Here is an 18807-nt window from a genome sequence, read left to right on the forward strand (position 1 = left end):
TAGCGTTACTGCCAAACCAGCTGCTTGTAATCACACTGGAAGAAATAATATGTAGGCTTCATGCACATAGGGCATTTTAAAAAATGAGCTGCAAAGCCAGTACCAACGTCAAGAAAAGTGGCTGTAAAAAATGCGCTTTTAGAAGAGTTTTGCATTGGCGTTAATGCACATTTAGCTGCATTTGGCAATGTTAGTGTTAAGCAGCATTTCTCTGCCCTCTTCTGTTTTCCACTCCCAAATCCAATAACTACAGCTTAAAAACACTTGACGCAGCTTAATGTTGTATACATTGTAAATACGCATTTAGCAGAGCCAACCATTTTTGCTGCTTCAGAACGCACTGGCCCTGTGTATTTTTTTGCAGCTTGAAAACGCCAATGCCACTTACAACTCCTAAAACCTATGTGTGCATGGGCACATAGAAAAACATGGATAGGCGTTTTTAACACCTGACACAACTAGCAGCAGCTGTAAAAACATCCTGTGTGCATAAGGTTTTCCAATCAAACCCTGATGAAGAGGGAGATTTTGGACCCCTCAAAAACATTGGAAACTTTTCGGATAGCCCATCTTACTTTTAATGGAATAAAATTGTACATAAACCTCTTGCCAGTGGTGTGGCGCTTCAGTTTCCATTTTTGTTACATTATACTACCGACCAAGGAAACAGTGGAGATCCTGTGGGGTGCAGAAGCTGCATGCTCAAGAATCAGATTATTTACATCAAGGTCAACACTTTAAGATAGCAATCACAATAAAAAAGTTTATTCGGCACTACTTTTACACATTCTTCAACATTATATTTCTCTGAGGCTCCCTATGTTTAAAAAAAATAACTGCAGAAGTCTGAACAGTAAAAGCATACCCAGATAGAGGGCACCCTCCAAACCTCTGCCTTCTGATATTCACCCATTCGGGTGCTGGCTCTTTGCAATTTTTACACTGTTCCAACAAATTATATTGAAGGATAAAAGTCGCACTCAGTTGCAAATTTGTCTTAGTGCTTTATTTCATAATCCATAAAAAGGCTGCACACAAATAACCACACTCTCTTTACACATTTCACCCCCAACGGACCTGCTCACAAGAATAGAGTAGGTACCATGGTGTGCCTACTCTATTCCTGACCAACTATTGAACAACTTTGGGTTAAATTTAAATACTGATTGTAATCTAGATTTTCTTATCTAACCTCACAAATGCACTTTTCCCCTTTAATTGGTAGAAATTTCTACGTATTCCAAAATCTTGTGCAAAAGTCTTCTTAGCCCTTGTATACACGGTCGGAGAATCCGTCGGAATGTGTCCTATCGGACCGTGTTGTTGAACAATCCGACTGTGTGTGGTATGCATCGGACTGTTTCCGTCGGAATATCTGTCGGACCAAATTTTACAACATGTAGTTAATATTTTCCGACCAACTGGTCCGATAGGACATACTCCGATCATGTGTAGAGAATTTCGATCGGACAAAGTGCCACACATGCTCAGATCAAATTCCTACATCAAAGCTATTGGCTACTAGCCTGAACGTAGTCCCATCGTAACGAAATGACGCGATCATGTTCTGAAAGATCGGATTTTTCGACAACTTTGTCCGACCGTGTGTGTGCAACAGTTTCGGACAAGATCCGACGGACAGAATCCGTCGGACAAAATCCAACGGATTTGGTTGGCAGAATGTCCGACCATGTGTACAGGGGCTAAGAGAGGTGGAGACTTTTATCACAGCAAAGAGGGGCAACATCATGGCTGTGGGCTTGGAATTAGATGTTCAATATTTGTGATGTTTACGTGTCTGCAAATGTTAGGCCAAAGTGTAGAAATAGCAATAAGCTATAAGACTGACATTAAGATGAAGCAGAAATACATATCTTCCATGTTTCATTTTTTTCTCTTTCCCCTCCTGAAGGCTGTAACTTCCATGGTAGCCTTTACAACAGTTCAGTGAAATGGCAAGACTCTTCTCAGCCCTGCATCATGCGGCAATGTCAGGTAAAATACCAGTTTATTTATTTTAAAATGTTTTCATTATTTTATAAACTGGAATAATAGGCAATTTCTAAATTTGATAATATATAATGTAAGTTAAGTAAAATAGGTTTTAATAATATCCATGAATGAACATGTAAAGGTTATAGAAAGTGTATAAAATAAAGGCTGAGCCTATGAAAATTAGGAAACAGGAAACAGCCGTGTTCTTGGCTAGTAATCTCAAAAGGAACATTAAAATGGTTGTAAACCCTTACCACTTTTCACTACAGGTAAGCCTATATTAAGCCACTTACATTAGGAGGGTCCTGGATCTGGGGGTCCCCTTGTTAAAGGAGGCTTCCAGTTTCCGATAAGTCCCCCACCTGCAGACTCCGGCAACCACATCTCAGGGTTGTCAGGAAGAGGCCCCTGTTACCATCAACATGGAAACAAGGTGCTTTGGAGTGGGTGGGGGCGCAGAGCCCCCCTGCCCCAGAGCACCCCCCCATGTTGAGGGCATGTGGCCTGGTATGGTTCTGTCGGCTTGCTTTGTCCCCCCTTTCCTGACCTGTGAGGCAGCATGCTCGGATAAAGGTCTGGTATGCATGGGGTTTCCTTTAAATCGGGTCTGGTATGGACTGGGCCGTTTTTTTAAACTTTAGAAATGTCATTATTGCTGCGGCATGTTCTGGACATTGTACGGATGCGCCACTTTACGGGCAGACTAAGGTGGACTTATAGGCAGAAAATTTAAAGGAATATTTAATTTTTATTGTTTCACTTTAAGCATCCTTAAAATCACTGCTCCTTTAAAGTCCATCGTTTTAAAAACTTTTGTATGGCAATAGCTTGTATATAAGCCTTTAAAATGAGAACTTTTGATTTTTCATGTTTGTGTCCCATAGACTTTAATAGAGTTCACATGTTCCCTAGAACTTTTTGCCTGTTCGAGATGTTCTAGTGCAAACCGAAACGAGGGGTTGGTTGTTCGGCCCATGCCTATTTCTTTTACAGGATGCTTTTAATTTCAGTACATTTCAAAAGCTACAACAGTTGCTTTCAACAGTAATATTAAAAAGATTTGTAATATTTTTTGTTTTGTAGAGAACAGAGTAATGTTTTTCCCAACAGAAATCAGTCAGATCTCTGTGTATACGTTTTTTTTCAGATTAGAATACAAAAACGAAGACATTGTATCTGACAGTATGCTGTGGGAATACTTTCACCTTTCCTTTCCCTTAACTTGTGGAAATCAGATCCTTGTTATTTTCTCATACCAAGCCAAGTGCATAAACTACAAATACAAACACACTTGTAAGGCTGATTTAGATATAGATTTTCTCTGCCTGCATTGGGAAACTCTTTGCAACTACTGTGGGCTTTCAGCACTGTGTAGATATTATTATTAATGTCAAGTAGTGAGTTTGTCAGTGTGACCTTGTGGAAACACATTGCAACTTTTTCATATTTCCTCTTTGTATGTATTATTTGTCACTTGCAAGCTGAACAGAAAAAAATCAATGTAGGATGCGGATGGAGAAATCTGCTGTGGTCATTGTATCTGAACAGTATCTGCATCTGATTTGATACAGGTGCTGTTTCCATTTCCTTCAATTTTTTAATCGAAAGATGTCAGGTTGGAGATGGCAAACAAGGTCACCCACTGAGTAAATTTTACAATGGACCTGATCAAATTTGCTCTGTGCAAAGCCAGCTTAAAGGCCAAGTTCATTTTTTATTTTTTTTACAAAATAATATACATTACTTTTATGTGGAAATTTTTGCAAAGATAAAATAAAATATATATGCATTTATTTTTTCCTGAAGGAGCCTGGAAATCATTGCACCCATGATTAGTAGACAATTGGTGCAATGCCTGGCTTCTGCAGACAAGCCCTGCAGCTTTCAGCCCATACCTCTGACACAGGCTGACTGTTTATGAAAAGCAGGGCTTGTGAATGACTACAAACTGTCAACCATAGTGGCTGACAGTAGTTGTAATCTATTAATTCATAGTGAACTCTGAATGAATGACATGGCCATGTGGGGAGAGCCCCAGTCACGTTACTTTTGAATTGTGACATATGGTGCAGGGAGAAGATCCCCCACCCACTACAAGGTAGGGCCAGGTTGGGAGAACTGGCGGCAGGAGCCTAAATATGGATGGAACGTGTAATATTCCAAAAGGTGAACACATTTTTTTAAGGGGGAATCCCTTAAAGTATAAATAAAGGCAAAGCTTTTTTTTTTTTTGGAGTGTAGAGTTAGATTAGAACCCCTGTTAGGCTTTTATTGCTATTTGTGCCCCTAGTTAGGGAGACTCACCCTCTCTATTTGTCCTATTTACCATTGTCATTGCAAGTGAAAGTAAAAAAAAAATCATAAATGTTGTGTTGTTTCCAGGACAAGGGTAGAGGGGGAATCATCCAATTGGGTGACAACAAGGAAATCCAGCATTTTGGAGGGATTCTTTATCTTTCTTTCTGTTTTGGCTATGGGACAGGAAGTAAAGCGAAATCTCTCTAATGGGACTCAGGTGGCAAAAATAAAACTGACAGGGATTATAGCCCTTCCTTACTGTAGCCAACATATAAATACAAAATTTGCATTTTGTTCTACTTTAGAGTTGTCACAAGAACAAAAGTCCTCCAAAAGCCTTTGTATGGCTGATGTCAAATAAGAGGGAACCCTGGTGAAGATCACCTGGGAAGCATAGCGGTTACTATGTCATTTAAAAGGTCATAATAGGGATTAATTTATAAAAAGTACAACATTTATTAAATTTAATAAATACAAAATATACAGTGCTGAAGGCAATCATATTTAGCACCTTATCCAGCTGAGTAGTGATTATCTCTTCCAGCATTGTACGTATATAACTGCATGTGCTAGCTCATAGTCTGGTTTCCCAGGCCATCTGAGTGTTGACTGCTACAAGACTTCTATCCTCCCACCAATTCACATATTATCAATGACTCCATTCTGGGTCTATGGCTCTGCAGAGCCAATGGGAAAAGGAAGTCCTCTTTCTTGCCCTTGATCATATATCAATTGATCCTTCATCTGGGAAAACAGGACCAGGAAGATTTTACATCCCTAAGTATTAGTTAGGTCCACCTTGACCTCATATTCCTAATGGCCATACACGTATGGGTTGTCAGTAACTACTGTTAAAGTGTATTTAGATGTGTTTAGGCACGCCACTGCTCCTAGATGCGCTGGCAGTGTTTTTTTTCTGCCTTTAAATGTCCCTTGCTTCTAAACTCCTCTAAACACCTATGTGTGCATGAACATGCAGGGGCCTTTAGGGAAAAAAAAGCCAGACGCCCCTAAGAGCAGCGTTAACAATATCCAATGTGCACGAGAACACTCCACCCTAGTAACCTTTTTTTTTTCAATTACAGGAAGGAGTTATTACAGAATCTGATGTTCAGTGTCTAGTTCACTGTAAGAACTCTATAAGACAACCGGGATTGTGCTGTCCTACATGTCCAGGCAATTATTACTTTATTTGCATATTGTTTAATAATACTGACTCTTTTCCTCCTTCCCTCTCCTTCAGGCTGCATTTAGACCTGAGCGTTTCAAAGTCGCATGTTTTTACAGATTTTTTTCCCGCCTCACCAATGTAATAGGCAGAAAAACGGCTGTTATCTGCCCCAAAGAAGCTCATGTTCTTTTTGAACTTAGGGTGTTTTTCAGGCGTTTTGCTTCAGGTGACAAAACACTCAGATGTGAACAGGTGCCATTGAAATTAATGGGATTTTGCTTGTTAAGCGTTTTTCAGGTGTTTTTTCAGGGGGTTTTACGAACATTTTATGAGCTGAAAACGCTCAGGTGTCAATGCAGCCTCAATCTTTTTTATTTTGACCTTCACTCCTTTCAGTGCTACATTATGTTGCATTACCTTCATGTATTATCAAGGTCAACACAGGTCTATATGATATCTACTCGAGAAAGCTACAGGGTTGATTTAGTAAAACTGGAGAGTGCAAAATCTGGTGCAGCTGTGCATGGTAGCGAGCCAGGTTCTAACTTCTTGTTCAATAAAGCTTTGACAATAAAACCTGGAAGCTGATTGGTTTCTATGCAGAGCTGTACCAGATTTTGCAGTCTCTAGTTTCAGTAAATCATTCCCATTATCATGATCTGAAAAATCGGGGCAACTCCAAAGAGCATATAATGAAAAAATGCAGCAGCAGAGGTTACTGTGAATGAAATGAAATGGAATGAAAATGGTCAGTAGATCCAGAGTTAGACAGCTAAATGTATATGGAAAGCTCCACTTCCATTAAAATTCACATTTAAACCTGCACCCTCTTGCTTCCAAAGCCACCCTTTGGGTTGACCTAGTAATGGACAGCTTTGATGATCAATAGAGAGACTTGCTTGATGGAAGGTGTGGAGTCAAACTCTCACCGTATGCTGAGCTTGGATTATCCAGGTTTATTTCAGGCTGACTTTAGAGAATCGTGAAAGTGTTAGGTCATTGTCTGTCATTCTTATCAACTGGCTTCAATACATTCCATGTCACTAAGGTGGGGAAAGTACACAATCAAGAGCTGGAACTTTAAGCCCTTGTACACACGGTTGGACATTCCGACAACAAAATCCGTCGGATTTTGTCCGAAACTTGTGTTGCATACACATGGTCGGACTAAGTTGTCGGAAAATCCGATCGTTCAGAACGTGGCAATGTTATTTCGTTACGACGGGACTACGTTCAGGCTAGTAGCCAATAGCTTTGGTCTAGGAATTTGATCTGAGCATGTGTGGCACTTTGTCCCATCGGAATTCTCTACAAACGATAGGACAAAGTCCCATCGGACCATGTTTTCGGAAAATTTTATAGCCCAGCTCTAAAACTTTGTCGGTCGGATATTCTGACGGAAACAGTCCGATGGAGCCCACACACGGTCAGATTATCCGACAACACGGTCCGATCGGACATTTTTCATCGGAATGTCCGACCGTGTGTACAAGGGCAAATAGGACTTCTTCTGCACTGAGGTTTGGTGTGGCCACCTGAGTTTCACCACACTAAACTCATCAAACATCATTATGAATCTGGGTTTGTGCAAAGGGGTACAATCTTGCTGAAACTTTAGCAAACTTTAGCAAACTTAAGCAAAGTGCACAATTGCTTAAAACATTCTTGTGTGCTCTAGAAAAAACAGTAACCTTTACTGGAAACACTTGAACCCAGTAATTTGAAGGGGTGTCCACATATATTTTGGCCATATAGGTGGGTGTAATGGCCAGGTGTCAACAAAGTTGTTGCCATATAGTAAATATACACAAATATAAATACTCCTGATCCCAGCGTTCTATGGAAAAAATAAAAATTCTATCCCTACAGCAGCTGTTATAAATCAACAGTAAATCTCAAAACAACAAAAATGTCTGATTCAAAATCAAATACTAACAGGGCTATGAGTACTTGCCCAAAAGATAGAAGTCACTCAAATAACACTTATGGGTCAGTGGTTAATACACATTAAAAAATAAATAAATAAATGGATCTATATATGCAATCGTAGATGATTAAAAGTGATTCAGATAAGCATCTAGCTTTCTGTGTATACAACTGTTCTCATTCTATATGTGTTAACTTATTAGTAAAACACTAACTCTACTGATAAAGTGCATATAATTGTCCATAAACAAAAGCGGGAGAGAGGGAGAAGTGTCATCAGCAATGTCCAATCCACCAAAGAAACATAGGGTAAAAGTTCTGACTCTCCTACACCATCACCGTTTCCACCTTGTGCATTCCCCAATGGATGGCTGCTTACCAGAGAAAATATGTAATCAGGCCTTAATGTGGAAGGATACACAGGCTGATATAGTGTTATACCCCTTATTGCACATTTACACTCCCCACATACATATTGCGCTTACATTAAGACCATGTAAAAACGGCATGTCAGCACTGCGAAGCGTCTGTCTCACCAACGACTGGCGTTTCCTCTGCACAATCAGTGAAATTAGTGCCTGGTCTCACTCACGCACTGACGTGTTTCGTGATTACGTCTTCAGAGGGACTCTTGCTCAAAAAAAAAAAAAAAAAAATCATCTTTGGCCAGGTTTAGACCTGCAATACAAAAAAAGGCATTAAAGCACAATCATTATGCTGTACTGCTAAGCTGGAAGCAGAGCTTGCATATGTAATGAGAAAAAAATAGCTGTCCTATCTGGATGTGGGTGCATGTCCCCGAACTCACACTGTGCTTGGGGACCCGCACACACCCTCACACAACTGTACCCTTATGGATGTCAAATTGGGAGCAGTGGATGTGTCCATGAAGCTGCTGCTTCCCAGTTGACATGAATGGGACTGCCGACACGCATGGAACACCTCTGCATCCCGTGCGGGCAAATACGACCATACATGTTAGTACATCCATGTGAATGAAGCCTTACATGTCTATTTAAGAAAAAACATAAAAGTCCATACATTACTTCTTAAATATTTCTTTATATGAACTGCAAATAGAGATGACAAGCTGGCTAGTCTCTATGTAGATTTTTAATATGTGACACTCCTCAGGAAGTACAGATAACATAAAACAATAATCAAAAGATGTAGACTATGGTTTTTGTGTTCTGTAGAGGCATTTGCTTTCCTAACCACTTCCTCTGTCTGTTTCAGGTTGTGTATATGAAGGCCGACACTATAAAGAGGGGGATGAATTTCAGCCAGAAGGGAACAAATGTCTTAAGTGCTCCTGCATCGTAAGTTGTGGTCATGTAAAAGCGACAGACAGTTTTCTGTTCTTGCTAATTTATAAAAATGACATAAAAGTAGAACTCTATATTTAACATACTAAAGAAAAAGACATGCTTCCAATAATGTAAATATAAAGAAAGGCAAAATATATCTCCTTGCATATTTATTCACACTGAATTGCGTGTAGATTTACCAACAACTATGTATTGAAAGGGGCCTATCTGATTGGATCTTATATATGTACTGTAAGCCTCAGCAATAAATAGCCATTGGTAAATCTAAAAAAGATAATATGGAGATTGTATAATCAATTATTTGCGTGGCTGGCTTTAAAGTAGAACTGTGACCAAGGCTGTGGACATATTTACATATTCATAATAAGCAGTAAATAAGCTTTTTTTTAAAAAAAAAACTCATTAGCCGTAGCTGCAGACACTAAAAAATAAGGTAAGTGATCTTTAAAGAAGAATTCCATGAAAATTCTTATTTTCCCATGCAGTGGGGCTGGGCTCGAAATGCATGGGTTAACTGCTCGTTTTGGTCTATGAGTGAGGAGAGTGTAGATATACTTACCTAATCCACCAATCCTCCTAGAGTAAGACCTATCACTGCCGCTCCTGCCCCCCTCCCCCCTCGCACGCTAGTGGTCTTTTGCGGTGGATTGTTCCTGACATCATCACACCCATAGCCTGTAACACAGCCACATGATAAATATGAAACATTGGGATAACATACACTTTAATGTGTGACATAAAGGAGATTCAAGAATGTGTGTTAAACAGTAGACTGCCTTGGTGTGGATTCATGATGCTTCAGGTAACTAACTGTTCTTTGTAACCGTGAAACACTCAATAAATCTGAAAACAAATATTTCATTTCTTTCACGCTTTTACTTTTATTTGCTATTCCTATATATTTTTCTCATTCCTGAAAAGGAAAGATGTTTGTGATTACACAGCAGACCCATATATTTACTTATCTCCTTTGCCATGACATGAAGCATTTGAACTGTCTACTTACTTACAATTTGCTTTCAGACTTGAAAAAGTGAATTCTTCATAAGATATAAAAAAAATAGCAGGTGAACAGATGAGTAGATATCCCATCTCATAAAAGACATACCATATAGACATGAAAAATTAAGAAAGAAATAAATAAAAAATCAGCAGTGATATATAATAGGTTTTGACAGTATGCTCCATATATATATTTATATATATATATATATATATATATATATATATATATATATATATATATATATATATATATATTTTTTTTTTTTTAAAGAAAGTGCTGAAAACAGATGGGACAGGTACTTCTAAATGTTTAATGAGTGAAAGTAAATACATCCTTTTCACTTTGTTTTTCATAACTGCTTAGCTTTTTTAATAAACCAAAAAATGTCATATGTATGTATCAGATCCCTTTATATTCTAACCTACAGCCACTTTACTGTATATAGAACAATTATAAACCTTTTACTGCTGAATCTTTGATACTGCAATCATATTGCATGCCCAATTAACATACACGCAATTATGTAAATTCATATGCAAAGCAGCATTTGTATTTTTACTATTCTTCTCAAAATATTTTTTACCATATTTCTAGTGAATTTAAAATACCAAAGCAAAGTCTATTGCTCAAGACTTTTTTTTTATTTTATTTTTATTTTTTTTTACTTTTTTATGTAACCCTTATAAATTCAGGTACCAAAGGAGTAAAGTGCCAAAGCAAAGTCTATTGCTAGAAAGACTTCATCAGTTTAAAGACTTCTTTTTCTTTTTTTTTTTACTTTTTTTATGTGATCCTTATAAATTCATTTTCTTTTTGGCTTTTTTAAAATCAGATTTATCTGTGTTTTAGCATTTATTTTATTTCATTTAATTTCAACACTTTAACTTTACATTCCAAACTCTTCGGAAGTGTGGAAACATTAGAAACAAAATATATTGAATAGCATTGAGTCAGAAATAATTTATTTCACTGATCTATATCATGAGACCACATTGGTGTTATGTATGTAGAATTAGGAATTTAGGTAGAATGAAAAATATGCTAGACATCTAGATTATTATACCAGCATCATCAAATGTACTGAACTTTAAATAGACTAAACAGCTCTTTCCCTGTCCATGCAATGTCTAAAAAGGTTGATTTTATTCTTTACACACACGCACACATACAGATTTACTGTTTGTATATACAGGGGCACAAGTGCACATGCAACTACACATGCTTTTTGCCTTTTTATGGTTACTGTAATGGAACTCCATGCTTTGATCTGATATGCGTTTGTAAGGTAGCAGTATAGCCTTTGTAACCACAGACAAATAATATTTGTAATTTCAGCATAACTTAAAACCTTGGTAGCTTCTACAAGTTTTTTTTTTTTTTTTTTTTTTCCCAAAAAATGTTTGGATTTTTTTTGCGTGTATTATTTATATACTGTATATTATACAGAATTGAAATATTTTTCATGTGAGTTTTGCACATGTTCCCCAAGAATATTTTCTGAATTAGACTGAGCCTTGAATTTAGTAACCTTACCTTAAGTTATGACAGAAGCACAGGGGTGATTATGAAAAGTATGAAAAGCAAACCTAAATTCACAGTTTAAAGTGTTACTAAACCCCGGACACTGCATTCACTATATCTGGTCTCCCACAGTACACAGAACATGGAAATGCTATTATTTTTTAATATAAACTACTAAATACCCTTTCTCATTAGCAGCATACAGCAGTCTTGTGACTTTTATCATTGTCCAGCCAAGCACTGGATAAAGCTTGTAGCAGAAGTTTTCTGACTGTCCTATGAGGCTGCAAGACCCCTGACCCTCTGTCTAGACAGTGCTGATTGGCCCTGTGCTGATCACATGCATCCTTCCAAGAAAAGGAATACACACCAAACCGAGCATGTGCAGCCTGACTCCATAGACTCTTTGTTATCAGGAAATTTTTAGGGGACAATGGAAGGAGGGGAGAATTAGAGAAGACAGGATCAAACAACCTTTTTTACACAATGCGGAGGATTAACGCTTTAGGTTCCACCGTGGGTATAGCAAGCATGCTTTACTGCATATACATACTGATTTTACTGTAATGGGTTTAGTAACACTTTAATTCGGAAAGCCATATGAAGCATTAGAGATTAAAGAAAGAAGGATTGTATAAAAAAAAAAGACTTGTCATCCACAAAATGCAGGTCCAGAAGCAATGTTGTTTCAGTATATGTGACCCAGAGTGCTAAAGGATCTATTTTTTTCCCATTGACAGGATGTTTTTGCACGTTGCAACATCTAGCATCCTTTCCTAATTCCTGACTTATGCTCAGTTCACACTGCCATGACCTGTCATGTGACTTGAGAGTTCAAAGTCACATGACAAGTCGCACCCTATTAATGCCAATGGAATCGTTCTAATCCATGTGACTCAAGTTGCAGCGTCTTAGAAAAATATTTCTGCAATAACTTTAGGGCAACTTTATCATGACTTACATTGACTTCTGTTACTGAAGTCACAGGCAAGCTGAAATGAAGTCACACAGGATGTCGGCTGTCAAAGTCACCCAACTTTGAAGACGCACCTATGTGACCTGGCACTAAAGAAGAAGTTATGAGTTAGTTCGAATAAATCTAAACCCTAACCGAATGACAACCAATATAGGCATATAAAAATTGCCTCTTTAAAAAATAAAATACTGTTTTTTAATTTTGTTAATTTTTTTGCAGCTCAGTGCTGCTGATCTTCACTCTAAAGTCGGCTGTATACCATTGCTCTAGACTGGCTTTCTGATAGTGACATTGATGGAACAAGCCTTGCAATGTGTGTCAGTATGGCCTCCAGCAGTGGCATCACTAGGGTGTCACCCGGTGCGGAACAAATTGGTGTCACCCCCCCTCCACCAACTATAGTCCCCCCTCAGTACAGACCCCCCCACTAAGTACAGACCCCCCTCCTGCAGCATAAATCCCCCTCCCTCAGTACAGACCCCCTCACCAACTACAGACCCAACTCATTGCAGACCCCCCTCTATCAGTGCAGACCCCCTCAGTGCAGACCACACCCCCTCCATCAGTGAAGACCCCCTCTCAGTGCAGACCCCCCCTCTACCCTCCCATAGTGCCCCCAGCACATGTCCATTTGCATTACATTAAACTTTACAGACCTCAGAACAGCGCGGGATACAGCGGTGTGTTCCTTGGACTCCCTCCACCCCTCTCACGGGTGTCACCCGATGCACCCCACACCCCTCACCCCCCCCCAGCGGTGCCACTGGCATCCAGTAGTCTCCAGCAGGGGTCCGATTGACAGGGTGACAACACAGGAGAACAATTAAGAGATGGTTGTCAACCCATAAGAGGAAGTACCCGCACAAGAGTCTTCTGCATCACCAGATATTCTTTAATTAAAAGCTACATATTGACTTTCAGGAAAAATAGACCACTTTTACAGGGCTCTGAAGGTGCCACCCTGCAACGCCATTGCCCAGGGTGATTTCTAGGTTCTCATTCCCAAGACTGCGGTAAATTGCTCCAGCATCAAGAACAGCAGAAGATTGTTGAACATGTGTTCCCTGATCTCCTCTGTGAATAATGCACACCGAATTAATGGACATTTCATGATCCTGGTTTCAGAGCTGTAACTCCCTGGCTACTGTAGCTGGAGAAGCAGCTAATCACAATCTAATAGGCCCCTAATGTCTCCATAAAGAGGGCCTGTCATCTGCCCATGCTATCACGTAGGGGGCTTCTTAGCCCCCCTGTGAAAACAATAAAGTTACATTTAAAAAAATGTATACCGTATATACTCGAGTATAAGCCGAGATTTTCAGCCTCTTTTTTGAGGCTGAAAGTGCCCCCTCGGCTTATACTCGAGTCACCGCTGTCTGACTGCTCGATCAGCGTATCGAGCAGACAGACGGCGGACATTAAAATTCAAAAGCCGCGCCTCCTTCTCCGCCTCCGCCTGTGATAGGCGGAACACTGAATTTCCCAGCAGTCAGTGTTCCGCCTATCACGGACATCCGCTCATTCTCATACTACGGACGACGATGAGAGGATGTCCGTGATAGGCGGAACACAGGCTGCTGGGAAATTGAGTGTTCCGCCTATCACAGGCGGAGGCGGAGGCGCGGCTTTTGAATTGTAGAATGGCCGCCGAGAAGAGCGGCGATCCATCGGCACGACACGGGACGGAGGAGGCACGGGACGGAGGAGGCACGGGACGGAGGAGGCACGGGACGGAGGAGGCACGGGACGGAGGAGGCTCGGGACGGAGGAGGCTCGGGACGCAGGCTCGGGACACAGGTAGGCTGGACACACACACAAGGCTGCACGGACACACACACAGGGATGGATGGATGGACACACACACACACACACACACACACACACACACACACACACACACACACACACACATGGATGGATGGATGGATGGATACACACACACACACACACACAGGGATGGATGGATGGATGGATGGATACACACACACACACACACACACACACACACACACACAGGGATGGATGGATGGATGGATGGATACACACACACACACACACACACACACACACAGGGATGGATGGATGGATGGATACACACACACACACACACACACACACACACACACACACACACACACACACACACACACACACACACAGGGATGGATGGATGGATGGACACACACACAGGGATGGATGGACGGACACACACACAGGGATGGATGGATGGATGGACACACACACAGGGATGGATGGACGGACACACAGGACACACACACAGGGATGGACGGACACACAGGGATGGACAGCCATGTCTCACCCTCGGCTTATACACGAGTCAATAAGTTTTCCAGTTTTTTGGGGGTAAATTGGGGGCCTCGGCTTATATTCGGGTCGGCCTATACTCGAGTATATACGGTAAGTGTAAAAAAACAAAACAAATTATATTAAAATTAAAATAAATAAAAAATATAAAAAACACCTCTGTTACCCTCATACATACTGGACGCAAACGTGCATATGGTATGCACATGTATGTAAGCATAAATTGCACCACACATGTGAAGAAGTACTGCAAACGGGAGAAAAATCATTCTAGGGCCATAATTCATGGGTAAGTCTAATCTGATACCCTTCAAAGGCTTTTAAAGCATTGCCTATGAACAATTTCAGGTACCATAGTTTTTTCACCATTACACCATTACATGTTCACATGCAATTTCTATGTTTGACAAACATGTTTGGTATCTAATTTATTTCATGCAACCAACCCGATCTTTTATATGTTAGCATAAAATGGACATTTTGGACAAAATATATTTTTGTGTATTTTTACCTGAAAAAATGCAATAATAGTTGTACAAATATTTAAAATACATTTTAGTGTATTTTTACCTGAAAATATGCAATGATAGTTGTGCAAATATTTAAAATAAATGTTAGTGCATTTTTACCTGAAAATATGCAATTAGTGATGGACGAACGTTTCGCCCGGCGGTCGTTTCGCGGCGAATTTCCGACATTCGCGGTCCGCACGTTCGAACGCCTTTTTCCGTCGTTCGCCGCGGCGGACTTACGTGTTTAATGTATACAAGAACTTTAACCTTTGGTGACACGTTTATCATGTGATACAGGACAGCCAATTGAGACATGACAGCACATGGACACTTGGACATTCCCCCTAACCTATAAATACACCCGATCCGGTGGCCATTTTACATTCTTTCTTCTGTTACGATAGGGACAGGTTCCTGTGTGGAGTAGGGAGAGATAAACCACTAGCTATTTGGTACACAAAAGTTCTTTTCAGGACTGGTATAGGTGTTAGGTGTTGATAGGTTTGCTGTGCTGCTGATTCTTGCAGCAGCCTGAGTGTCTTTTGTTAGTTTAGAGAAAGGGAAAGGACGGTGTATGCTACAGGGACAGCCAGATTAGTCTTTCATCATCATCATCATCATCATCATCATTAGCTGTTACTATCAAGGTCCACAAAAGAGCTGTTCCAGTAACCACTAATCGTTCTCTTTTTTTGCCAATTTGTATAGGGACAGGAAGGAAGCAGTGTTGTCAGGCAGTGAGGGTAATTTTAAAGACTTGCTGTTATTATTAGTTCCACAAAGGTTCTTTTCAGGACTGGTATCAGTGGTACAGTAATAGGCTTGTACATGTATAATATTCTTTCTTCCAAATATAGAAAGGATATTATACTTGACTGCTGCCCTTCTGCTGCAGTCTGCTAAACATTCACAACTCACTTGTTCCACAAAAGTTCTTATAAGGACTGGTAACTTGGTATAGGGTGCTACGGTACATAGGCTTGAGTGCGGTACAGTCTGCTGTTCTGTAAGGACCGCTATCGGTCCACAATAGATAGGGTTGACGTGCACCACTGCTGACCGCTGCCCTATACTGCAGCAGTCCTTCAGCGGTATAGGGACTGACGTACAGTCTGCTAATCACTAACACACAACCTGCTTGTTCCACAAAAGTTCTTATAAGGACTGGTAACTTGGTATAGGGTGCTACGGTACATAGGCTTGAGTGCGGTACAGTCTGCTGTTCTGTAAGGACCGCTATCGGTCCACAATAGATAGGGTTGACGTGCACCACTGCTGACCGCTGCCCTATACTGCAGCAGTCCTTCAGCGGTATAGGGACTGACGTACAGTCTGCTAAACACTAATACACAACCTGCTTGGTCCACAAAAGTTCTTATAAGGACTGGTAACTTGGTATAGGGTGCTACGGTACATAGGCTTGAGTGCGGTACAGTCTGCTGTTCTGTAAGGACCGCTATCGGTCCACAATAGATAGGGTTGACGTGCACCACTGCTGACCGCTGCCCTATACTGCAGCAGTCCTTCAGCGGTATAGGGACTGACGTACAGTCTGCTAAACACTAATACACAACCTGCTTGGTCCACAAAAGTTCTTATAAGGACTGGTAACTTGGTATAGGGTGCTACGGTACATAGGCTTGAGTGCGGTACAGTCTGCTGTTCTGTAAGGACCGCTATCGGTCCACAATAGATAGGGTTGACGTGCACCACTGCTGACCGCTGCCCTATACTGCAGCAGTCCTTCAGCGGTATAGGGACTGACGTACAGTCTGCTAAACACTAATACACAACCTGCTTGGTCCACAAAAGTTCTTATAAGGACTGGTAACTTGGTATAGGGTGCTACGGTACATAGGCTTGAGTGCGGTACAGTCTGCTGTTCTGTAAGGACCGCTATCGGTCCACAATAGATAGGGTTGACGTGCACCACTGCTGACCGCTGCCCTATACTGCAGCAGTCCTTCAGCGGTATAGGGACTGACGTACAGTCTGCTAAACACTAATACACAACCTGCTTGGTCCACAAAAGTTCTTATAAGGACTGGTAACTTGGTATAGGGTGCTACGGTACATAGGCTTGAGTGCGGTACAGTCTGCTGTTCTGTAAGGACCGCTATCGGTCCACAATAGATAGGGTTGACGTGCACCACTGCTGACCGCTGCCCTATACTGCAGCAGTCCTTCAGCGGTATAGGGACTGACGTACAGTCTGCTAAACACTAATACACAACCTGCTTGGTCCACAAAAGTTCTTATAAGGACTGGTAACTTGGTATAGGGTGCTACGGTACATAGGCTTGAGTGCGGTACAGTCTGCTGTTCTGTAAGGACCGCTATAGGTCCACAATAGATAGGGTTGACGTGCACCACTGCTGACCGCTGCCCTATACTGCAGCAGTCCTTCAGCGGTATAGGGACTGACGTACAGTCTGCTCACTTCCTTGACCCAAAAAAGCACACCGTACTATATGCCCCTACCCTCCTCTTTGAAGAGGTTGAGCGGTGTCATATTTCTACTGGGGCTGCTTATGATATCCCTGTGCTGTGCTGACTTCCTCCTGGGGGTTCTTATTATGAAGGGATCACACTATCCCTGTGCTGTGCTGACTTCCTCCTGGGGGTTCTTATTATGAGGGGATCACACCATCCCTGTGCTGTGCTGACTTCCTCCTGGGGCTGCTTACGGTGCTGCTGTCAGTGCTGTATGTCACGGTGCTGCTGTCAGCGCTGTATGTCACGGTGCTGCTGTCAGCGCTGTATGTCACGGTGCTGCTGTCAGCGCTGTATGTCACGGTGCTGCTGTCAGCGCTGTATGTCACGGTGCTGCTGTCAGCGCTGTATGTCACGGTGCTGCTGTCAGCGCTGTATGTCACGGTGCTGCTGTCAGCGCTGTATGTCACGGTGCTGCTGTCAGTGCTCTGTATTACGGTGCTGCTGTCAGATGCCTCTATCACGGTGCATGTGTCATTCCGGTATGTCACGCTGCTGGTGATCATCTCCTGCACCCTCTTCTTTGCCTACCCTGGTCCCTGACCTTCCCTCTCCTCCATTGCCTTCATTAGCTCCATAGTCCTGAATTGTTAGAACAATTTCCCAAATAAAATAAAAATGCTTGTAGTTATCGATCCCAAATTCACCTCATACATGTATTATGTCATTGTCCAGATGGTGGGACTACGTTTTACCCCCTAATAATTACCACGTGGCCGCAAATTCGACATGAAGGTTTGCAAAGTTCGCCTCCCATTGAAGTCAATGGGGCCCGCGGCGAACGTTCGGTTTCGCGAACGTTTGGGTCCGTTCGCATTTCGCTTTCGCGAAACGTCCCGTCGGAAGTTCGTCCATCACTATATGCAATGATAGTTGTGCAAATATTCTACAACATAAAACATTCCAACTGTCAACATTTTATGTTACAGTGCCTCTGCTTTCAGAGGAGGGGGATTTAAGTAATTTCTAGCAAAAATGTAGATGTAAAATTAATAACAAATGTCCCCAATAGAAAAGTGGCTGATGTCTACCTTAATACAAGTGAAGGCGCAGAGAACTGGAACAACCAATCCCATAGTGTAATATGGCATGAACATTAGTTCAGTACAATAATCAGGGTCAAAAAGTAGAAATAATGACAATAGTCCATGGTCATAAACAGTCCAATGACCGTAAAGGGAGATGATGGGAAATCCAACACACAGGTGAGGTCTACCTTAACTGTTATTCACAAGATAATAATTATACCACTAAAT

At 41.2% G+C, this 18807-nt stretch overlaps 1 protein-coding gene across 1 annotated transcript in view; it reads left to right on the forward strand.

Moving 5' to 3' along the window:
• Positions 1–18807, forward strand: part of BMPER (BMP binding endothelial regulator) — a 338127-nt gene that overhangs the window by 115311 nt on the left and 204009 nt on the right. Inside the window, exons 4-6 of the mRNA XM_077491626.1 lie at positions 1913–1995; positions 5379–5469; positions 8627–8709. Coding sequence (XP_077347752.1) covers positions 1913–1995; positions 5379–5469; positions 8627–8709 — 257 coding nt within the window. The remainder of the gene's footprint in view (positions 1–1912; positions 1996–5378; positions 5470–8626; positions 8710–18807) is intronic.

This window comes from Lithobates pipiens, unplaced genomic scaffold (genome assembly GCF_037356315.1).
Source record: "Lithobates pipiens isolate NorthernLeopardFrog02 unplaced genomic scaffold, aLitPip1_a1.2 Scaffold_19, whole genome shotgun sequence".
Lineage (NCBI taxonomy): Eukaryota > Metazoa > Chordata > Amphibia > Anura > Ranidae > Lithobates > Lithobates pipiens.